At 48.4% G+C, this 24,024-nt stretch overlaps 1 protein-coding gene across 1 annotated transcript in view; it reads left to right on the top strand.

Moving 5' to 3' along the window:
- MINAR1 (membrane integral NOTCH2 associated receptor 1) overlaps window positions 1-23,185 on the top strand; it is a 36,554-nt gene extending 13,369 nt beyond the window's left edge. Inside the window, exons 2-4 of the mRNA XM_060095376.1 lie at window positions 10,079-12,440; window positions 17,334-17,588; window positions 22,830-23,185. Of these exons, the coding sequence (XP_059951359.1) occupies window positions 10,140-12,440; window positions 17,334-17,588; window positions 22,830-23,027 (2,754 nt within the window). The 5' untranslated portion in view covers window positions 10,079-10,139 and the 3' untranslated portion in view covers window positions 23,028-23,185. The remainder of the gene's footprint in view (window positions 1-10,078; window positions 12,441-17,333; window positions 17,589-22,829) is intronic.
- Window positions 23,186-24,024: the final 839 nt, after the last annotated feature.

The following is a 24,024-nucleotide window of genomic DNA, read 5'->3' as shown; positions in this document are numbered from 1 at the left end:
TGCTTCCTGTGCTCATAAGCAGATTTTCCCTCTATTTCATACTCTCACTTACAGTTAGAGAATAGTCCTTAAAGGGTCCCATCTTTCTGAAGACATCTTTCCCACTCACTATCTCATGGAGGGCCACTTCTATTCTCACTTAGTAGAAACCTCCTGCCCCAGCTCCCCCAGAGCAGCTCCATTACCAGCTCTGTGATTTTCAGTCCTTTCTCTGTTTCTGGCACCTGGACATTTACCTTGCTCTCTTGCAAGCTTAGCTGCACACATTAAGAAAAAAAATCATATTTTATCCAGCATTTCTAGGTGTTCATAATGGGAGGCTTGTCCCATTTTCTAAACTTGCCTTCTTGCCAGATCTGGGAAATGCTTCATGTCTTGATATCTTAATCAAGGGCTTTGCACTAAGGTTGAGCTCTGTGGTGATACATCTTGGCAAAGAAGAGCAAAGCCCCCTTCCTAATTCTATGCTGCCCTCTTTAGCAGCTTTGTGGAGGAAAACTGCCATTAAGAGAGAAAGGGTTCTCCTTTCAGTTTGAAATGTATTATAGGTGACACAAGGGGAGGTAGAAATTCCCATCTATAAATTTTAGATTCCTAGAGGAATGCCTTCCTTTTGTAGTTTCATTGAGTCCAGAATTTCACTGAATCACAGTAGCATTCACCATCCTGGAAAAAAACAAAATCCAAAACAACAAACCAGGTCAGTATCTGGGCTGGAATTACACAAATCCTGCAGAGAAATGCTCTTTACTGTGCTTTTCATGAGTGTAAAGTGAGAACATTATGCCTACATTCCATCTTGGCCCATTATTTCAGTGTTGGAAAGATCAGTATATCATGGCATATGGGAAAGCTTTAATAAGAACACTTCAGGGACTTCCCTGGTGGTGCTGTGGTTAAGAATCCGCCTGCCAATGCAGGGGACACAGGTTTGATCCCTGGTCCAGGAAGATCACACATGCTGTGGAACAACTAAGCCCGTGCGCCACAACTACTGAGCCTGCACCCTAGAGCCCGAGAGCCACAACTACTGAGCCCGTGTTTCACAACTACTGAAGCCTGCTCGCCTAGAGCCCATGCTCTGCAACAAGAGAAGCCCCGCTCTCCGCAGCTAGAGAAAGCCCATGCGCAGCAGCGAAGACCCAATGCAGCCAAAAATAAATAAATAAATAAATTTAATTAAATTAAAAATTAAAAAAAAGAAAGAACACTTCACAACCAAGTTTTGCTAATCCAGCTCAAGGTTGGTCATTTGTTCTCATCAGATTTTGGAGCTCTTGGCAGAAGGGAAAATGAAACCTTTAAGGGAGTTGGTGGAAATGAAATTCAGAGAGCTTGTCTTCTGTCCAAAGACTCATGCAGCAATCCTGCAAGTTATATCCCTAAATCGTGTCCTTTTCTTCTGCTCTGTTTTGATCAACATCCGATGTCAAGGCTTTGAGCAGATAAAAATGCAGAAGGTCATGAAAAGGTGGACATTCACTTTAGCCTCGTACACTGAACAGCTACATTTGTCATAGTTGGAGCATGACATGAGAAAGACACACAGTGTCATGAGGTAGTGGGAAAAAAATCTGGCATAAAAATCTGGCATCCATTTCCTGCCCTTCCCAAACCTACAGACCGCTGTGTGGTGGAAAGAGCCATGGATCTGGAGCTGGAAGAGCCTGGAGTGGTCCTCCTGGCTGTGTACGTGCAGGAGGCATTGCCGAGGAAGAGAATGTGGACCCCGGTCTGCGCACCCTGTGGGCGAGTGCCCACCTGAGCCACAGGCTCGGCCCCTCCAGCACCTGCTCTGTTGGTGCTCCCAGCTCCCACTGCCCGCAGAATTGAGCCCAGACTCCCAGCCCAGATTCAGCACCCTGCCTTCTCTAAATGTCCCCTGCTTGCCCAGCTCCACAGTCAGACTCCGCCCCTCTCTACCTTCACGCCTCTGCCCTTTGCCCTGGAATCTGCCCTCTGTCTCCTTCCTCCAGACCATGAAACACCCTCTTCCTCCTCAGTCTTCGAGGCCTTTGCAGATGGCGCCTCCTCTGCGAAGCTGGCCTTTCCCTGTGGCTGGGATTCTTCTCACTCCCTCCGGGGCCCCAGCTTCTTGTTTATGCTTCTCTGGCACCTGACATCCAGGACTGGCGTTTCTGCACAGACACTTGTGAAAATAGGCAAGGTGTCAGAAACCCTGCGTCCTGCGGCCGAATCTGCCACTAACTCTCCATGTGGCTTTGAAAAATGATGGTCCTAGGCCCCGTTTTCCAGTTTGTAAAGGCGAGGGGCTTAGCCTGGGTGCTCACCATGGTCCCTTGCACAGTGCCATGTACATACTGTTGCTCTGATGGTCTGTGAATCTCTGAAGGCCTGTAGAATCTTCAAAAAGACCCGAGGTAGTTGCCCGGGGTGGGCATCAGATAGGTGACAAGGGGGGCCCGGTCTTAGAGTGACGTGTGATAAGGGGGCTGAGAGGACACCCCTGTTTATTCTGAGTGGATAATTCCAACCTCTGGCCTTCAGAACTTCCTCATGAAATCAGTTTATGAACTTTCCTCTTATTTAAAAAAGATATGAATAAGGAACTCTGCACACAACTTGTTCTTCTCTTGAGGTGTGATCCAGAGAGGCAGTAACTCACAGGTTTAATGCGGATCCCTGAAAGCATGTGATTGAGGACAGAGTTTTCTACAGTGGGAAACTAAAAGGTTTGTTTTCAAATAAATTTATTTATTTTATTTATTTATGTTTGGCTGCATTGGTCTTCGTTGCTGCGTGCGGGCTTTCTCTAGTAGCGGTGAGCGGGGGCTACTCTTCGTTGTGGTGCGCGGGCTTCTCATTGCGGTGGCTTCTCTTGTTGCGGAGCACGGGCTCTAGGTGCGCAGGCTCAGTAGTTGCGGCACACAGGCTTAGCTGCTCCGCAGCATGTGGGATCTTCCGGGACCAGGGCTCGAGCCTGTGTCCCCTGCATTGGCAGGTGGATTCTTAACCACTGCGCCACCAGGGAAGCCCCTAAAAGTCTTTGAAGAGATTGAACATGTGAAAACGAGGGAGGCCAGAATGCTGCTTTAGGCACAGGTGTGTCTTGCTCTCTCTGTAGAATGGAGTCATTTCCCCAAAATGCTCACGTGGTCCTACTTCCTAACCTGCAGGAGGTGCTGTGAGGCATCAACCCACGGAAACTACTAGATTTCCCACAGCCACCGCAGTTCCATGAACGACTGCTGTCATTTGTGGAAGGGCTGTCATTGGGGGACACTTTACTAAGTGCTGTACCTGAGCTTGTTAATTAATCCCATTGTTACAGGTGAGGAAAGTGAGGTTGGGGACTGTAGGTGACCTTCTGGAGGTCATGTAGCTAGTGATGAGAAGGGCTGGAATCTGTGTGCCCATCTTCTCAACCTTTAGGTTACACTGCCTCTTGCAAAACCCAGCCCCTTTACTTTCTTTTTTTTTTTTTAAGCTCAGTCAACATTTTACTCAGAAATTCATTAAAGACTTGAAACCTTTTTAAAAATTAATTTTTATTAGAGTATAGTTGCTTTATAATACTGTGTTAGTTTCTACTATACAGCAAAGTGAATCAGCTACACATATACATATATCCCCTCTTTTTTGGATTTCCTTCCCATTTAGGTCACCACAGAGCATTGAGTAGAGTTCCCTGTGCTATACAGCAGGTTCTCATTAGTTATCTATTTTATACACAGTGGTGTATATATGTCAGTCCCAATCTCCCAGTTCATTGCACCCCCCTTCCCCCCTTGGTAACCATAGGTTTGTTCTCTACATCTGTGTCTCTATTTCTGCTTTACAAATAAGCTGATCTGTATCATTTTTCTACATTCCACATATAAGTGATATTATACAATATTTGTTTTTCTTTTTCTGTCTTCACTCTGTATGACAATCTCTAGGTCCATCCACATCTCTGTAAATGGCACAATTTCATTCCTTTTAATGCCAGCCCCTTTACTTTCTAAATGGGGTTTCTCAATCCCTCAGTCTGAAACCCCACGCTTCAGAAATACCTGGGTGGCTTTAACAACTCCCGAGATTCTGGACTCCTCCCGGGAATTCTGATTTAATTGGTCGGTCTGGGGTTGGGGGGCCAGATCTCAATATGTTTTAAACCATCTGAGGCAAGTCTTTCCTGTGTGAGAAACACTATTACCAAGGCGCGGACAGAGGCCCGCTGAGCACCGAAAAGGGAGCAACTGATTCCAACTGAGATCAGTGAGAGGTTGGGGGAAAGCAAGGCTGTTGGAGGCGGGCCCTGGAAGGGAAGCAGGGTTCCCAGGGTGTGGGCAGTGAGAGGGCACAGACCTCCCTGGGGGAAATGCAGAGTGGACATAGGAGATGCAGGCAGGGGAGGCCTGGGCTGTGAGGATTGATCTGGGCGGGCAGTTGGGGACCACTGGGGTCCTGATGAAGTCCTGATGGGTCTGAATTCCAGAAGCCCAGCTGCTCACGGGCTCCCCAGGCCGGACATCCTGCCCCTGGGTGTGCATGCACGTTACTCAGCAGGTGGCTCCCGAGTGTGAGCTGGGGTGGGACCCTGCCAGCCACCTCTCAGTGCCTTAACTGGCGGGGTGGGGGGCGTGTTCTCCTGCCCCAAGAGGGGCTGTGCAGCCCTGTGAGTGGTGCCTGCCGCCTCCAGGTGCATCCCGTGATTCAGCAGAGACTGGTCACTTCAGGCGGTGTGCTGGGGGTGGGCGTCCAAACGCCAGGGAGGGTGGCTCTGTGGATGCCTTGGCCTTTCCCCAGATGCACATCAGGCTGTGCTGGGAGCTTAAGAATATTCAAGCCCTGAGGGCTCGGCTGAGAGAGCCCAAAGAGAGAAGGGGTGTGGGTGAGAGAGGGTGTGTGCCTATCCACGTGGGTGTGGCAGTGAGGGCGTGTGTACGTATGTGAACTGTGGCCGAGAGTTGTGTGTGTGGTTGTGTGTGTGAGGGTATAAGTGTGTGTGTGCGTGGGCGTCGCTGTGTGTACACACACATACACGTTCCACGGCAGGTTCACTCAGCCCCCAGAGCTTTCGGGCTGATGTTCCTTCCTTGCCCTTTTGTCACTGAGAAGAGAGCCTGCCTGGGCTTTGGCCTTCTCCAGATTCGGCTTCAGGTCCTCCTCGTCCGTGTAATCTGGCCTCATTTTCCTCATGCCTCCAGCAGAGGGTGCAGAGTGGTGGTGCCTCCCTCTCCAGGCTGTTGCGGAAATTTCCTGTAAAGCCCCAGTGCATTGTTTCATGTGTTTGTTGGCCATTTGTATGTCTTCTTTGGAGAAATGTCTATTTAGGTCTTCTGCCCATTTTTGGATTGGGTTGTTTGTTTTTTTGATATTGAGCTGCATGAGCTGCTTGTGAATTTTGGAGATTAATCCTTTGTCAGTTGCTTCATTTGCAAATATTTTCTCCCATTCTGAGGGTTGTCTTTTCATCTTGTTTATACCCTGAGAAAACCGTAATTCAAAAAGAGTCATGTACCACAATATTCATTGCAATTCTATTTACAATAGCCAGGACATGGAAGCAACCTAAGTGTCCATCGACAGATGAATGGATAAAGAAGATGTGCCACATATATACAATGGAGTATTACTCAGCCATAAAAAGAAACGAAATTTAGTTATTTGTAGTGAGGTTGATGGACCTAGGGTCTGTCATACAGAGTGAAGTAAGTCAGAAAGGGAAAAACAAATACCGTATGCTAACACATATATATGGAATCTAAAAAACAAACCAAAAAATGATCATGAAGAACCTAGGGGCAAGACGGGAATAAAGACGCAGACCTACTAGAGAATGGGCTTGAGGACACGGGGAGGGGGAAGGGTAAGCTGGGACAAAGTGAGAGAGTGGCATGGACATATATACACTACCAAATGTAGAATAGATAGCTAGTGGGAAGCAGCCACATACATGGGAAGCAGTGACCTCTCCTCACAGGGAGATCAGCTCCGTGCTTTGTGACCAACTAGAGGGGTGGGAGGGAGGGAGACGCAAGAGGGAAGAGATATGGGAACATATGTATATGTATAACTGATTCACTTTGTTATACAGCAGAAACTAACACACCATTGTAAAGCAGTTATACTCCAATAAAGATAGTTAAAAGAAAAAAAAAAGCCCCAGTACACAGGAGGTGGTCAGGCTGCACTGCCTGTCCCACTCAGCCCGCCCCCTCCACCAGCTCACATCGGTCACTGTGGCAATGCTTTTGCTCCTCCTGGCATGAGCCGGAGCCTGCTGCCCCTCCCACAGCATATGCTCATCACGGGCTGTGGTCTACTGGGGCCCTAGCCCAATGGCAGACCCCAGGCAACTCAAGTTCCCTCTCCTTTCCTCAGTTTCCTCATCTGTGAAAAGGGAGTGCTCTTTGCACACCACAGAGCTGTTTGTGTGGCCAGAAGAGGTAGCTGCCAGGGTCTGCGTGCTGCAGGCCGGATCCTGTTAACACTGTCACAGAGCCAAGAACTCTGCTTTTTCCTTTGAGCCTCTCTTTTGCTCCTTAGTCCTCTATGGCTTTCGTTGGCATATTGTGGAAAATCTACATGGAGTTTCTCTATGGTGATTAATCATCACACGCACACACACCAGGCATGTGGCCATGTGCCCATTTGCACAGGGGCACCTGCCTATCTTCCCGGCCATTCATAATCCCCTCAATTTCAGTCTTAATAGAAAATGACTGAGGTTTAGCAGATCACTTGTGTTTCCTTTATTCACTTCAGGAGACACTGGGCCTTGGTTTTCCGAGTTCTTTTTTGACCTGGGATTAATACAGTTTTAGCCACACAAAGTAGAACAGAAAGTTGAGACAGTCTTGCAGGAAAGTGGGGTCTTGGATTTTTGCAGAGGCCCATGGGGTTGGGTTGCAAATCCAGCTCTGATGATTCTAGTTGCGCCTAGTTGCTGCTTTCAGTGCTCCGTGCCTGTTTCCTCATCTGTCGGAGAGTAATAGTGAAAGAATCCTCCTAAGATTGTTATAAGAATTCTAGAAAAGAGTATCTCTGAAAGTGCTTTGTGTCACCAAACTATGAAATATGGTGTGCGTGAGTGGTAGTTGCTCTTCCCTCAATTGCATTCATTTGTCCGCCACTCTGGTTTCTGTGCCTATTTATTTCCTTGCAGATCAAGCGTGGCAGGTTGTCCCCGCCTTTAACAAACCAGAACATCCTGACATGCAGGGCTTCTATACACGGATTGGGCGGCTGGGGCAGGGCAGGGAGAGCTGCGTGGGGAGATGTGGGTTCTCTGTGACTTGTTCTGGGCAGGAACAGAGCCTCTCGGGGCTTCACTGCCTTTTCCATACAAGAAAATCCAAACCACTGGTCTCTGCATGTCCCCGCAGACGTTCGTGGAGAGAGCTCACTAATGTGTATAGATACCCATTGGGAGCACTGCCCTCACGCTGGACAGAGACCCCATGGTCCAGAGCAGCTGAAATTTAACACACACACACCCCCCCCACACACAGACACTGTTTCCCTAGAAAATAGGCTGGCTGTGTGTGGGCTGAGTCAATTTTTTTTTTTTTTTTGTGGTACGTGGGCCTCTCACTGCTGTGGCCTCTCCCGTTGTGGAGCACAGGCTCCGGACGCGCAGGCTCAGCGGCCATGGCTCATGGGCCTAGCCGCTCCGCGGCATATGGGATCTTCCCGGACCGGGGCACGAACCCATGTCCCCTGCATCGGCAGGTGGACTCTCAACCACTGCGCCACCTGGGAAGCCCTGAATCAAATTTAAAATCAATAAGTCAATCATCAAAATGCCTTTTCTAAGCAAGGAGTGACTGGGTACGGTACCGTGTGTGATTTGATGTTTCCTTGTAAATCTCAGAAACTGGGTCCATATTTATCCGTGAAGAGCTTTACTTTCTCTTAAGCTTTGTTAAGCTTTTGGTTTGATGTTTTTCACTTTTCCATCCAAGATATGTTAATGTAGAGTTTTCTTCCCATTTCAAAATAAGGTTAGTTATTGTTTGGTGATTACAAAATAATACGTGGTCATGGTAGGAATTTTGGAAAAGAAGGGAAATTATAAAGAAAATATTAGAGTTACCTGTAAAAAATAAGAACTGTGGTTGAATGGGAAGGGGCAAGTGGAACGTTCTAGATCTTTGTAGGGGTTTTGCTTATAACACAGGCATATACATTTGTCACAACTTCAGCAAATAGACTCAAGTTTTATGCACTTCATTGTATGTAAATCTTATGTTAAAAGAGAAACTGTAAACAATTATTGGACTTGGGTTAATTATATGCATGGTGAAATCTTTAGGGGGAGGTGTACCGATGTCTGCAATTTAGTTTGAAGTGCTTTAAAAAAAAGCAAGATGGCTTCATGAAGGGTAGATGGATAGATATGTGATAAAGTAAATATAGTAAAATGTTAATGGTGAATACAGATGGTGGTTATATGAGCGTTCACTATAAAATTCTTTCAGGGCTTCCCTGGTGGCACAGTGGTTAAGAATCCACCTGTCAATGCAGGGACCACAATGCAGGGTTCGAGCCCTGGCCTGGGAAGATCCCACATGCCGCAGAGCAACTAAGCCCATGCGCCACAACTACTGAGCCTGTGCTCTAGAGCCCACGAGCCACAACTACTGAAGCCCTTGTGCCTAGAGCCTGTGCTCCGCAACAGGAGAAGCCACCACAATGAGAAGCCCGCACACCACCACGAAGAGTAGCCCCTGCTTGCCACAACTAGAGAAAGCCCGCGTGCAGCAGCAAAGACCCAACTCAACCAAAAAAAATAATAATAATAAATTAATTAATTAAAAAAATTCTTTCAACTTTGCTGTATGTTTGAAAATTTGCATAATAAAATATTGAGAAACAAAGATGACTAATTCAGAAAGAAAATGCGTATTTACAATCCAAAGGTAACCACCATTAACATTTGAGTGTATATTATTTTCTTTCAGTTTCATTTCCAAGAAGATATAATTTTATATAATTAAAATCTTACTACATAACATATTTATTTTCACATTTTCCACTCAGTATTGTACCACAGTTTTCTTTTGTCATAAAATGTCTTCAGTGTGTAATTTTATAATTAAGGTACAATTTACATAGCTAAAATTCACACGTTTTAGCACACAGTTCTGTGAGTTTTGACAAATGCATAGAGGCATGCAACCACCACTCCAATCAAGATGTGGAATAGTTCCATCATCCAGGAAAATTTCTCTGTGCAGTTTGGCCAGCACCTTGCCTCACAACCAGCCCCGGGCAGCCCCGGGATCTGTTTTTCAGAATATTGTTAAGATGGAACCATATAATAGGTAGCCTTTGAGTCTGGCTTCCTTCACTCAAGCACAATACATTTGAGATTCATCCATGTCATTTACAAGTACTGGTAATTTGTTCCTTTTTATTGATGAGTAGTATTCCATTGTAAGGATGTACATTAATATAATTTTAATGTTTGTAAGAAATCATTGTATATGGTAACCCATTTTATTTATGCATTCCCCTAATATTTGGATATTTAAGATGTTTTATTTTTTCACTATTATAAATGCCATTGTAATGAACATCATTTTTTTATAATTGTAACTATTTAAAAAAAATTTTGTTGGAGTATAGTTGATTTACAATGTTGGGTTAGTTTCAGGTGTACAGCAAAGTGATTCAGTTGTACATATACATAATGAACATCTTTATGCAAAATCATAGTCAATAATTTCTTTAGGTAGATTACTGGGAAGTGAATTACAAAGTATATTATAAATATTTTTAAAGCACTTATGACATTTTTTAAACCTTAAAAAGGTTTTCCTTGCTTTTTTTTTTTTTCTTCTTGCGGTATGTGGGCCTCTCTGCTGTGGCCTCTCCCATTGCGGAGCACAGGCTCCGGACGCGCAGGCTCAGCAGCCACGGCTCACGGGCCCAGCTGCTCCGCGGCATGTGGGATCTTCCCGGACTGGGGCACGAACCCGTGTCCCCTGCATCGGCAGGCGGACTCTCAACCACTGCGCCACCAGGGAAGCCCCCCTTGCATTTCTTTATGTGGTTCATAACCAGCTTGACTTAAAACTCCACTGGTGTTTATAATCCTTTCTCTCCCGCTTCTCTTTTTCAATAGTCACCCCGTAGAACTGACTCGAAGTTTCAGTGTCATCAGCGAGGCTTTGAAATTCTAAATCATGGAGACCAATCAGGAAACTTCTCTCTTCTTGGTGAAGATCTTGGAGGAACTGGACAGCAAGCAAAATACCGTTTCCTACCAGGACCTGTGCAAATCCCTGTGCACCCGCTTTGATCTGTCCCAGCTCTCCAAACTGAGAAGCGTGCTCTTCTACACGGCTTGTCTCGATCCCAATTTTCCAGCCACGTTATTCAAAGACAAGATGAAATGCACCGTGAACAACCAGCAATCGAAGAAAATCATGGTGGCGGCAGATATCGTGACGATATTCAACCTCATTCAGATGAACGGGGCTACAGCCAAGGAGAAGCTCCCCAGCGGCCGGCAGAAGATGCGCAAGAAGGAGGCGTCCTTTGACTTGGGCCGCTCGGACACGGAACTCTGCACCGTGGCCCAGTGTGAGTCCCTCAGCTGCGAGCTGAGTGACCAGCCTTTCAGCCGGGGCTACCCCACCCGCCAGTCTTCCAAGTGCCGCAAGATGGACTGCAAGGACTGCCCGCAGTTTGTACCTGCCTCCGAGCCCAACTTCCTGCTGGGGGTCAGCAAAGATGTGAAAAACCGGGCAGCTTCCCTGGACAGGCTGCAGGCTCTGGCCCCCTACTCGGTGGCCAGCCCTCAGCCCTGCGAGATGCAGAGAACCTACTTCCCCATGAACATCGAGAGCGAGTCCATGTCCGATCAGGACTCCCTGCCCCTCACCCAGGGCATCAAGGAGACTTTCATTTCTAATGAGGAGCCCTTTGTGGTCCAGTCCTGTATCCAGAAAAGGAACATCTTCAAAGAGGAGTTTCACAACCTGATGACTGTGTCCCCCGAGTTGGCCAGCCCCGCTAACAAGGCTGAGGGTGAGCACGGGAAACCCCAGGGCCAAAAGGAGTCCCACAAGACACCCTTCCCCAATCACAGCTTTGAGATGCCCTACAACAGCCAGTACCTGAATCCCGAGTACTCCCCTGTTCCTGACAAAAGACGGGCAAAGCACGAAAGCTTAGATGACCTTCAAGCCTCCACGTATTTTGGACCCACTCCAGTGATGGGGACCCAGGAGGCCAGGCGCTGTCCTGGGAGGCCGGGCAAGCAGACCCCCTGGCCGGCCAAAAGCTGGAGCCTAAACACTGAAGAAGTTCCTGACTTTGAACGGTCCTTTTTCAATAGAAATCCCTCCGAGGAGAAGCTCCGCTATCCAAATCCCAGCAGCCAGACCCCCAACTTCCCAACCCCAGACAGGCGCCCAGCTTACCTCATGCCGCAGGAGCAACAGCCAATTCTCCCCGTTGGCTACGCGGCCAAGCCAAACGGGCTCAAATCTAAAGAGATCTCGTCCCCTGTTGACCTGGAGAAGCATGAACCAGTCAAAAAGTTTAAAGACAAGAGCATTAGCTGCACCAGCAGGCAGCTCAGCTCAGACACCAGTAGCGTGGGCACCCAGACCGAGCAGCACGTCCTGGAGCCCAAGAAATGCAAAGACTTGTGTGCCTCTGGGCAGGGCAAGTACAGTGACAGGCACGCCATGAAGCAGTCAGATGACGACTCGGAAGTTGTCAGTGATGACATCAGTGACATTTTCCGATTTCTTGATGACATGAGCATCAGTGGCTCGACGGGAGTGATACAGTCATCCTGCTACAACAGCACAGGGTCTTTATCTCAGCTTCACAAGTCGGACTGTGACAGTTCACCGGAGCACAACCTAACCAAAATCACCAACGGGCTCCCCAGCAGCAAAGGAGAAAAGGGCAACCGGCCTGAAAACAGCCACCACTCGGAAGAGGAGTTGAAGACCAGCGTGTGCAAACTGGTGCTCAGGATCGGTGAAATTGAACGGAAGCTCGAATCGCTGTCGGGTGTCCGCGAGGAGATCTCCCAAGTCCTGGGCAAGCTCAATAAGCTGGATCAGAAGATACAGCAGCCCGAGAAGGTGAGTGTGCAGATAGATCTGAATTCCTTGACCAGCGAGGCTCCATCCGATGAGAGCGCCTCTCCCCGGATGTTCCATGCACACAATGGCTCCCACGGGCCCAAACTGGAGAACTCGGCCGACTGGTGCTGCTCAGACGCCAGCGGAAGCAACAGCGAAAGCCTTCGTGTCAAGGCGTTAAAAAAGAGCCTCTTCACCAGGCCATCCTCCAGGTCCCTGACGGAGGAGAACAGCGCCACAGAATCCAAAATCGCCAGCATCTCCAATTCGCCCAGGGACTGGCGCACCATCACTTACACCAACCGCGTGGGCGTCGGAGAGGAGGATGTCAAAGACAGAGGCCCTGGGGAGAGTAAGGACTGGCATCGAAAATCTAAAGAGGTAATGCACGTGTAAGCTCGCGTAACTAGGCAGCAGCCTTACTATATAGCCCTGGTCTGTTTCCAAGCCTGGAAGCTTACATTACACGAAAAAGAGGCCTGCCCTTCCTGTGCTCGTAATCCTTCCAGACTTTCCACGTTAGAGCAGAGAGGACAGCATAGCCTGGTGGTTGGTCCCGCCAAATTGTCCATCAGCCCGGAGGAGCACATGCTGCTGTGTTGCCGAAGGGAGCAAGCATGACTCAGATATTGGACTGGTGGTTCGAGACCTGATTTTCATAGAATGGGGAACATGGCAGAGCAGACAAGCATCACCAAGGATTTCTTCCTGTCCTTCCTGAAAGGGCAGGATGCAGGCAAAGAAAAGGAGGGAAATGACTTAAAAGCGAGCTAGCTCCTATGGCCCTTTCACGTACTTTGTGGCATGCGTGGTGTTCCTTTTTAAAAGTTTGAGTTTTTTTTCATTTTCAGATCAATAGATCAATAGATGATTTGTAAGAAAAGAAGATAAATTAAGGAAATTATTCACAGTTCCACTGCCCAAGGATGGCAACTCTTTTTTTTTTTTTTTTTTTTTTTGGCGGTTCGCTGGCCTCTCACTGTTGTGGCCTCTCCCGTTGCGGAGCACAGGCTCCGGACACGCAGGCTCAGTGGCCATGGCTCACGGGCCCAGCCGCTCCGCGGCATGTGGGATCTTCCCGGACCAGGGCACGAACCCATGTCCCCTGCATCGGCAGGCGGACTCTCAACCACTGCGCCACCAGGGAAGCCCGAGGATGGCAACTCTTAATATGATGTCTTTCTTTGCTTTGGAGGTTTTTTCCTACCCAGTTTTATGGGAACTTGAGCATTTTTGCACCTTTATAGTCAGCATCTTTCTGTCAGTGCTGGAGTGAGCACACACACACATACTCACATTCCTTCTTCTTCTCGTCCCCTGAAGTAAGGATGATTTGTTTCAGCGGTACTTGTGGCTGCTGTTCTTCCTTCTAAGTAGGTTACATTGAACCCTTTCTGGCCAAAGTGATACCATTTCAATTTGTTGCTCATCTCAATTCCCTTCCCTGATTCCAAAGGTCAGTGGACAGACCACGGGTCCTCCTGAGGGCTTGGAGGACCAGTCGTCAGAGAGGGAGTGAAAAGGTGTGGCTGCAAACATTGAATACAGAGCAGGAGGCTGAGTCCCTCGAATGCCAAGAAGGGCGAGCTTAGAAAATGGAGCCCTAAGGAAGTTTTCAGGGTCCAAAGCAGGGAAAGAGAGTAAAATAAGAAGTGATTTTTTTCTGATCCCAAAGGAACCTCTGGTACCTGTGCCGGCCACTGTTCTCTTCGGTAGCCACTCACAACACGTGGTGTTGGACAGAAATCAGAATATATTATGTGCTGACACCCCGACGAGACGCCCAGCTGTGGGTCTTCTCCTCTGGCACTGCTGTCGTGTCAATTAGCTGCCAGAGTCTGGCCAGGTTCCTGGAGCCCTGGGTCTTAGGTAGCATTGCAAATGGCCATTTAGAGCACTCCAGTGGCTTGGCACTTCTATAGATAAATCAAGTTAAACTGAACTAGCCATGCGTCCAACCAATAACATGTCAAAGCCCCCAGAAACCAACAGAAATAAGCTTGAGAAAAATCCCTTGAAATGCACAGCTCAAAGCTGCTAGTGTTTGGGGTGATTAGTCTTCCATTTGGCCTCCTTCTGTGACCTCATTTCTCCCTCCCGATGTGTGGCTCTCACCATCCCTGGGCTGATGCCGGCCATGGTGGGGACCAACCCTGGGGCCCTTCTGAACTTTGCTCCCAAATCTCTAACTGCTGAAGGCCAGCTCCCCGAGATGTCTGCCATGGGCTGAAATCTGCAGGTCCCAGCTAGATTTTCTGTTCCTTCAAAGCCAGGCTTCCCTCTCCCTGTACCCATTCTGGGGTCGCCATTCTAGCCATTCCCCAAACTGAAGGGGCGTCTCTCATCTCTGACTTCCCTCGTTGGCTCTCTCACATCCAGTTGGGCTACTCGAGCCTGTGGATTTATCTTCTGTGATATTTCTTTCTGCTTAAATCCACCCTCCCTCCCCCAAGTCCAGGCTCCTACCACCTCCCACATGGGCTTTGGGGGCACATTTGTAACTGGTCTCTCGTGCTCATCACCCCCTCCCGCCTCTGCTGACACTTCCATCTCATCCCATCCACCACTGCTATGCTCCCTTTCCTAAAGCTCAACAGTGTCTCCTGTTCCCTGTTTCTCTTGACTCCCCTTTGCTCAGCAAAAAGTTTCAAACCACTCAGCCCGGCCACTCAAACCCTGGACATGTCATGTCCTTCTCCCCAACAGGAGGGCTCCAGTTCACCCGGACTGGGCCCTTCTCCACCTTGATACGTCTACCTGGTTTTCCTCAAAAGTGCCACCCTCATTCACTCAGTCACTCATTCAGCAAGTACTGATGAAGCATCTGGGATGGCCAGGCCCCATCCCACTGTCGAACCTTTACTCACGTGATTCCTCCATCAAGAGTTTCCTGTCCAGGGACTTCCTTGGCAGTCCAATGGCTAAGGCTTCACCTTCCAATGCAGGGGGTGTGGGTTTGATACCAGGTCGGGGAGCTAAGATCCCACATGCCTCGTGGCCAAAAAATCAAAACATAAAACAGGAGCAATATTATAACAAATTCAATAAGGAGTTTAAAAATGGTCCACATCAAAAAAGAAAAAAAGTGTCCTGTCCACCTCCTCGGTGCTGATCTAGACCCAGTTTCCCTCAAGGCCTCTTAATTCATAAGCCTCTGAAAGCCTCCCAAGATTATTGCTGGTCTCTGATCTCCTGCCTTTCATCCTCTTTGTTCCGACAGAGTAGATACCAACCTTTATTTTAAAAGTATCTTAGGTATACATACCGACTGCCACGTTAGAACGCAAACGCCTCCATGGTAGGAGCAGGGAGGCAAGCGTGGGCAGCGGGTAACTTTCCATCTCAGAAGCGAGAACAAATTCAAATCCTGGCTCTCCACTTCCTGGCTGTGTGACATTGGGCCAGTTCCTTAATCTCTCTAAGCTGAGTTTCCGCATCCACAGCGGGGATTATAATGTTATAGCCTTGCCGATGTTCTCGAGAAGCTGAAATGGGATATCGCGTGTTCAGCCCCGAGCACAACAGGAGACACACACAGTCAGCCCTCGGTTAATTGCAGTTATGATGCCTTGGTGGTATTATTGGCACCTGCCCTGCCCCCAGCTCGGCACGGGCCCTGCATGCCGTGGGAGCCCTCTGAGTGTTCGGTAGTGGTGATGAGCTGAATGAATAAAATCAGGGACACCTTTTAGACGATACTTGGGTTTGATGAGCTAGAAAATAAGAGGACACCTCACTTTCTTATTTGGATTTGGCCAAGTTTATCCTGCTTTCTCTGTAGCAGCATCAGCGGTCTTAATGGTTTGGAAGGGCTCAGAGTTACACTGTATTTGAGCAAGAGCTGATGGGTCTAGTTTGCTGGTAGCTGGGAGTGTGCTCCTGGACCTCATCCACGTGTAGGATACACACACTCCCACTCACACACGTTATCTCATCAGGTGCTCACACATAAACTCTCCCTTTCCTGACACCTGAGCCCATTCTCCCCCTCTTGCTTATCCACACTCTCCCTCACTCATGTTCTTATTTTTCCTTTTTCTTTGTCTGTTGCTCACACCCACAGCTCTTCTGGCTCTCTGCTTCATGGGCACGACTCCATGGTGTTGGGATCCATCCCTTTAACAAAGATTGGAGTGCCTTCTCTGGTATGATTTTGCTGAGCGGGCGATTAAAAGGTGCTCACTATTGTCCCCTGCCTTCGGGGAACTCACAGTCCAGCGGAGGAGACAGACAGACAAACAGGCAGTTACAGTTCAGTGGGACAGTGCTGGCCGCGGGCTCTGTACACAGTCTGAAGCGGGCACGTAGATGGGCGCTGACCTGGTCTTGGTCAGGGAGTACTTCTGGAGGAAGTGACATCTATGTGGAGATCTGAGGGCCTCAAGTTAGAAGTAGAAAGTACCAGAAGACTCCAGTTATAACAGGGCTCATGGAGAACAGAACCCCCTTTTTCGGGCAGAACTCAAGGACTGAGAACGTAAGTGATGCCAGCTGTGTTGGGCACCTTCCTGCCTCCAGACTGTGGTCCAGACTGTTCCCTTGTCTTGAAGGCCACACAGAGGTCTCTGAAAATCACTAGAGGCTCCCAACCACGTGCTTTCTGGCTTGGCTTCTTCCATCCAGAGAAGCAGTGTGGCATCAGTGGTTTCAGCCAGCTCCGAGGGGGAAGGACCCCATATCTTTTACTCCTCAGTACCAGGTAGAAATTGGTAAGAGAAAGAGGGAGCAGTGACTTCCCTGGCAGTCCAGTGGTTAAGACTCTGTGCTTCCATTGCAGGGGACGCAGGTTCGGTTCCTGGTCGGGGAACTAAGATCCCGCATGCCGTGTGGTGCGGCAAAAAAAAGAAAAAAAAAAAAAAAGGGGGAAGTACTATGCGGTGGTTAAGCAAAGCTTCTCTGAAGCCAGATGATAGATTTAAATGCCAGCTCCTCCCGTTGGCAGCTGTACACCCTGGGGTAAATTACTGAGTCTTTCTGGGCTCCATCTCCTTACCTGAACAATGTGTGTTAATAATAGTAGTCATGGTATGAGGGTTAGATAAAATCATCTCTTCCTGGCATAGAAATGTTGGGTCGTTTGAGTATTATCAATGTCATAAGCTTTTCCTAGTAAATTTCTCCCAGTCCAGATATTCTTTCTATGTGCTCGTGAATAACTGCATGTTGCTACCCTGGCAGAGCCCAGTGATGAAAAGCTGGTGTCTGCCCACTGGCACTGTGGGCTCTCTGACGGCATCTGTGTCGCTCTCTGGACTCCTCTGTGCCCCTCTGCAGGCAGACAAGCAGTATGACATCCCCCCGCAGCACCGACTGCCCAAGCAGCCCAAAGACGGCTTCCTGGTGGAGCAGGTGTTCAGCCCTCACCCCTACCCCACCTCCCTCAAGGCCCACATGAAGAACAACCCTCTGTACACAGACATGCGGCTGACGGAGCTGGCGGAGGTGAAGCGGGGCCAGCCTTCCTGGACCATCGAGGAGTATGCTCGCAACGCGGGCGAGAAGGGCAAGCTGACAGCCCTGGACCTGCAGGTGAGCCTCTCACTGCCCCGGGTGGGGGGAGCCCAGCCACGCCCTGGCGGATGCAGGAATGGATAGCGGATGCCCTAACCAGCCCCCTCCCTCACCTTCAGCTCCCTGGGGCCCCACCATGGAATTCTGAACCTGCATACATCGTAGAGCAGAGATTTTTCGCAAGGAGATTGCTATTTTGCTTACTGCTTCGTAAACACGTAGCGGTGGGAATGCTTGCTTGATTGATTGATCGACTTTGGCCATCCGATTTGCTAATGATGCGTTTAAGACTCCATACCAAGTGCAGATTCTCGTATTTGCTCACAAGACCTCAGCCCAACTGTTTAATGAAACACAAGCTGATTTCTCCTTCCACATGTAGCACGTGGGATAAAAGCATATTTGTGGGAGCCGAGCTATGGATTATGTTTCTATACGGAGCAGTCCCAGGTAAGCGCCATCCCCGGAAGCTCTGTGAATACAGCTGTGGCTGGAGGGCATGTTTTCTGTTCAACCACAGGCAAGGCTGGGTTTTGGCCACTTTCATTGTGGTGGGCAGTTCCACCTGGTTCCATCCACACTGCATCTATCTGTGTGTCTGCATCACCTCGGGAATACAGGAAGTACCCTGTCCCCACCTGCCAGCTAGCTTTGTGGGCAGCGAGGCTATCATCCCAACGCCACCACTCACGTACGGGTCCCAGCAGGTCCACACCACTTAAAGGGCAGTTGGAGAGATGCCAGTGGGGGGGTGGTATGGCAAGGTCTCCCCTGAAATGACCTCTCTATAAAGCCAAGGGGGCTGCAGGAGGTGCAGTGCAGTGGCGAGAAAAGAAATGTGTTTTCCTGCAGTGTGGGTTCTAAGCCAGGGTTCCTTTGCTGTGTGGCCTGGAATGTTCACCTGTTTGAGCTTTGGTTCCCTCACCTGTTAAATGTCCATAATAATGTCTAACTTTCAGAGTCACTGTCAGAAATGAAAATAATGTATTTAAAGTACCTGGCGTTAAGAAGTCACCGAAAAGGCACTTTGGCGCTGATGAAATGATGCTGAAATCGATCAACTCTGCATGGGGCTTTTTATCACGGTCTCCCGCGCAAGGCACAGTGGCCTGCAGGCGGGGCTGATGATATTCTTCTCAAGTTTATAAATGAGGAACTCGAGGCCCCAAGAAGCACAAGAACTTGCTGCAGGTCTGACAGGTCTAAATTCATAATGGGCTCTCCGGCCATAAGACTCCTGTACTTCCTCCTATGTTACCTTTCCACCATGTCATTTTTCTATTGATGACAGTATAGTGGAGCTTCATGTCACACAAATGACTGCAGTGACATTTGTTTATGTTGGGCCCTAAATGACAGCAATTATGGGAAGGGACATCTCTGGCCAGATCTTGAGAGTCAAGTGGGTGGTGACATCAGGACCACCTCAGAGGTACTCCTGGCCCCTGTCACCTCCTGCATGTTTTGTCCCCATGCCAGCTGCACGCCACTTGACCCTTCAGACCACGTCCTCTCCTGTCACCATCCTGCTGGCAAGCAGTCTAGATAGGATTTGCTTCTCCTGCAGGAGGGTCCCAGTGCTCTCCTGTGGCTACCACACTGCAACCTGTGGGTATTGGATGCCACGAGCTGCAGGTGAGTCAGAAAAGGCCCAGAGGTGTGAATGGCTCACCTGGTGGAATAATCAATGTTTCACCAGTATCATGGGATGACCTTGACAGGAGCAGATTAGCTGAATGAGCCATAGACTGAGAAACATCTTTTTAAAGTTTTGGAGGCAGAGTCTGGAAGATTTCGCTCCTACAGACACATGCAATTTTAAAGTGTCAATTTTTAGGAGCGTAAAGGCAAAATTATAAAAAATAAAAGATCTTTAGATTAGAGAGCTTTAGGTGACATCACTTAAAAATGCAAAGGATCTAGTCTCTGTGTATCTAGTCTCACAAAAAAATATAAGACAGGAAAGAGTTCAGTAGCCTTTCGAGGGTGTTTGCAGCAAAACCGAACAGGTATCAGGAGCTCGATGAAGGCAGAAAGGCACCACCCTACTTGTTTTCATCGCTTTGCAGAGACCCAGGTACTGTCTTAGGGCAGCTTCTGCATCTGGACCATCTTCTTGGGGCCTCATGGCATCAAGATGTAAATTTGCCACCAATGGCCACTTGAGGGTGCAGCAAAGGTACAGGCCCCGTTTCCATTTCCAGTGCTCAGCAGGAGTAATTAACAACCGAGGATGCCCCCTGTGTCCCACTGGGTGTCATGAGAGCTTGCGGTTATTGGAAAAAGTAATTAAAAATAATTTACTTCACAGGATGAATCCCAGCCCCTGAAGCATAGCTACCCATGAAAGGAAGCCAGTTGCCTTCTGTCTGAGCTGGAGGGAATAAGACAAAATCTGATGTGTCGTTTACACACTGTTTATCTCCTTGGCCCACCTTGGGAATATTGGGAAGAAGAGGTGGTGTTTCAGCCTCCCTGGTCAGAGCCTGTCTCCGAAGTGCCAGAGCAGGGAGAGCTGCTCCTTCAGCCTTCCACCCAAACCCGCCCAGCCCTGTAGACCAGTCCCCAGCTTAACATGCCCACCTTGGCTCCCTCTCTCCCCTCTAGGGTACCCATTAAATTGCTGAAGAGCTTTCATGTCCAGGGAAACAGACCGACCCCAAGTGCCCATGGAGGACAGAGCTGTGTTGGGGAAAGAGCTGCAGCCCAAGCATAAGGACACTTGTCCTAACAGCCGGAGCTGGGCAGTAGCAGAAGTGCCCTGGGCAACTCAGGGAGACCGTGGCTCCTGGGACTTAGCAGAAGTGCTGGAGTAGGAGTTTCTTGCAAAGTCTGAACAGACAATCCTGCATTTTAAGGACTTTTCCATCATGGAGCACGTCCTGTGTCTCATGGTGTGGGTCCTCGCAATGGCCAGCATTGCCTGCCACTCCTCCCTGCCCTTCCAGATAACATGAATAATTGGAAAAGTCTTTGAACATTGTGCCTCCGTGAGGAAGGGGACCTGGGAGGATTTCAGGGACCCCGAAGTCCCATTCTCTTTTCATTATGCAACATTGTACAGAATATTCTAGAATATTGGCACACTCTTCTCTAAAGGGCCAGAGAGTAACTGCTTTAAGACTTTGCAGGCCTTACAGTCTCCATCACAACTGCTCAACTCCGCCAATAACTGTCTCGAGCAGCCATGGGCAACTTGTAAATGACTGGATATGGCTGTGTTTCGACAAAATATTATTTTGGGACACAGAGATTTGATTTCATATGATTTTCACATACCAATGACTATTGTTTTCCTTTTACTTTTTTTCAATGATTTAAAAATGTGAGAACCGTTCTTAACTGGTAGGCTGTACCAAGGCAGGTGCTGGGCTGTATCTGGCCCATGGGCTGGAGCCTGCTGGCCCCTGTACTGGAAGGCCATTAGAAACAGGAGAGCAGGGACTTCCCTGGCGGTCCAGTGGGTAAGACTCCGTGCTCCCAATGCAGGGGGCCCGGGTTCTATCCCTGGTCAGGGAACTAAGATCCTGGCCGCCGCATGGCCAAAAAACAAACAAACAAACAAAAAACAAAACAGGAGAGCAATAAGGCAGCCAGAGGAGTCCACGGCATGTGGGTCATCAGCATCCCAGCAGGAAGCAGATGGCATACTCACAGATGATGGGAGTGGGAAGGAGAGGACTCTTGGCGGCGGTGTAGGCAGGGTTTAGAGCCCGTGAAGCGCCCAGGGACCAGCATGAGCGAGAGGCTGTTGCTGCCCTTGGATCTGAAGGCCAAGGAAAGAGAGCTGTTTCTGAAACCCACCAAGACCCACAGCTGTGAGAGCAGGTACCTGATAGAATTGTAGCCCATCAGGGAGGGAGCAGGGGGAACTGTACCCCACTGACTGAATCCACCTGGGATGTGTCCATATTGGCTGGTCTCCTGGGGGCACAGAGCAAGGCAGAAAAGAACAGAGAATGGTTCTGAAAGGACAGATGGAGAATGACTAATATGCGTTAGAGTAATCAATATTCCAATAACATAGTACAACTGAATTGGTTTCTTTTTAAGTTTTGGAAGCATTTGTTTTGTAATCCTGTGTGTGTGTGTGTGTGTGTGTGTGTGTATGTGATTTGTAACATGCCCATCTTTATGAGCGTTAAACAATCTGAGAAAATCTTCAAAATGGATATTTTGCTTGTGTTTCAAAGATTTAGACGACCTCACTTGGAATTGCAATGTGTTGCTGCTTTTATGTGTCAGTCACATTATTAAATGTTTGCCGTAAAATGAGAACACTGCCTTTCTTTATGGAAAGAGATTAGAGCCATCCACGGGGAATGGGATTCCTGGGTGATAACAGGTTAAATATAATATTTCTCCTGCAGACAGGCATTAATCTCAGGGAGGCTGGGAGACAAATGTCAGTGGGTGGGGGTCTCTCCCACTGGGGACCCTGCACCTGGCATGGGGGTGGCCTGCCACTGGTCTGTAGACCTGGCCTATGAGCAGTGGCCTGACAGATGTTTGAAATGGAAATATTTTATGTTTTGTTTGAACTGCTTATCTGGGAGGTGCCTTTCACTTTTCAGTAGAGGCTTTACTGAAGAACTGGGAACCAAATCAGCGTAATACAGTAGCCTTGCTTTAGACACCCCTGTTCTTAGGGACCGTTAGTGGAGAATATTTTTCAGTGACTTTCCCTGCTTCCCATGCAGCAGGGCCAGCCTGTTCTTGGCCTTACGCCCTTGAGGGGTAGAGTCTTGTTTCTCGGCCCTATTTTGCTTGCTCCCAGGAAATCCCTGGGTTTTCCTGTGTCAAGACCATTGTGACCTGTTTTTTTAAAATATTTATTTATTTAGTTGCACTGAGTGTTAGTTGTGGCAGGCGGGCTCCTTAGTTGCAGCACATGGGCTCCTTAGTTGTGGCATACAAACTCTTAGTTGTGACATGCATATGGGATCTAGTTCCCTGACCAGGGATCGAACCTTGGCCCCCTGCATTGGGAGCACAGAATCTTATCCACTGCACCACCAGGGAAGTCCACCATCATGACTTCTGTAGTAGGAGAGGGGCAGGTACAATCTGGGATGTGCGGGAGCCTGAGTCCTTGGTGGTCCACCTCAGGAGGGGCTGGTGGGCAGCGCTGGACTCCTCGGTCATCTCCCCTGCAAGCTGCAGACAGCTCTGAGATGCTTCAGGGGTGATGATAGTCAGAACGTCTTGAACCTGTTGCACATATTCACCATATTTCTAACATCTTCTCTTCACTTTTAGACTCAAGAATCTTTAAACCCAAACAACTTAGAATACTGGATGGAAGATATTTATACTCCAGGCTACGACTCATTACTGAAAAGGAAAGAAGCCGAGTTCAGACGAGCCAAGGTCTGCAAGATCGCTGCTCTGATCGCTGCAGCCACGTGCACAGTCATTCTGGTCATCGTCGTGCCCATCTGCACAATGAAGTCATGAGCCGCTGGACATGCAATGTTGCCTACGGCTCATGACCACCGACGTCTCCCTTTGTAGTTTAAAATCACGTGCCAGTGGGGCCACAGTTTGTTGAAATAGAAATCACGGAGGCTTTTCTGCAAATACTGATGATGGTCTTCAGAAAGTATACATTCTAGAGAGATATCTACCTACCTATTAGCTTTGACTTAATAACATGGATAAATTTTAAGAAGTGCAATATCTTTTCCTACCAAAAGAATGTAATGGACTACCAGTAGATACAAACTGAATTCCAAGCAAAAAAAAAGAGGAAGATTAATTGGTTGGATTCTTTCCATTTTGTTGAAATTTCATGGCGGGGAATATGTTAGAGAGGAGATGGTTCACCCATGCCTTTTTTTTTAGGGAAGCTAAGGGAGATAGCAAGATGAGAATTAAAAAGAAAGCATGGGTTCTCTTTCCCTTAATGTACTTAGACCATCACAGGCAAAGAAACAGGGTATGTATCCATAAAGGGGGTTACTTCTCTGCTGACTTTTATCAAGGGCTACCGACTTCTCATTCTTGCCCTTCTGTCATCATTACGATCTTCATTGCAGATCTTCATGGAAACGTTCTGGACCTTCTTCCTGGTGCCCCGGGTAGGAAGGTGCTGGACTGCCAAATCAGGCGTGGCGTGAATTGTGCTCTCTGCTTAATAGGCCAAGGTGTTCAGGCCAGGAGACCTTCCTGTACCCACCTCAAGGTGTGGGAGAGTTGCTTGCTAACGACGTACGATCAATATCTGAAAGTCATGGCATCCCAAAGGATCTCCCATTCTTGCTTTGGTGTGTGGTTCCTCTCCTTAATCTTCTGTCTCCTGGTGGTACCCATTGCTCTGCTTCTCACACATGAGTTGAAGAATTTGGAACTTGTCCTTGTGCCTTGAAGAGTAGAGACAATGGCTGAACTTTGACATTCTAACTATAAACCATGGTTTCCGTGCACCACTAATACCAACCATTTCCAATGGCTT

Source organism: Mesoplodon densirostris, chromosome 4 (assembly GCF_025265405.1).
Source record: "Mesoplodon densirostris isolate mMesDen1 chromosome 4, mMesDen1 primary haplotype, whole genome shotgun sequence".
NCBI classification, from domain to species: Eukaryota; Metazoa; Chordata; class Mammalia; order Artiodactyla; family Ziphiidae; genus Mesoplodon; species Mesoplodon densirostris.
This window is presented reverse-complemented; position numbering and strand designations above follow the sequence as displayed.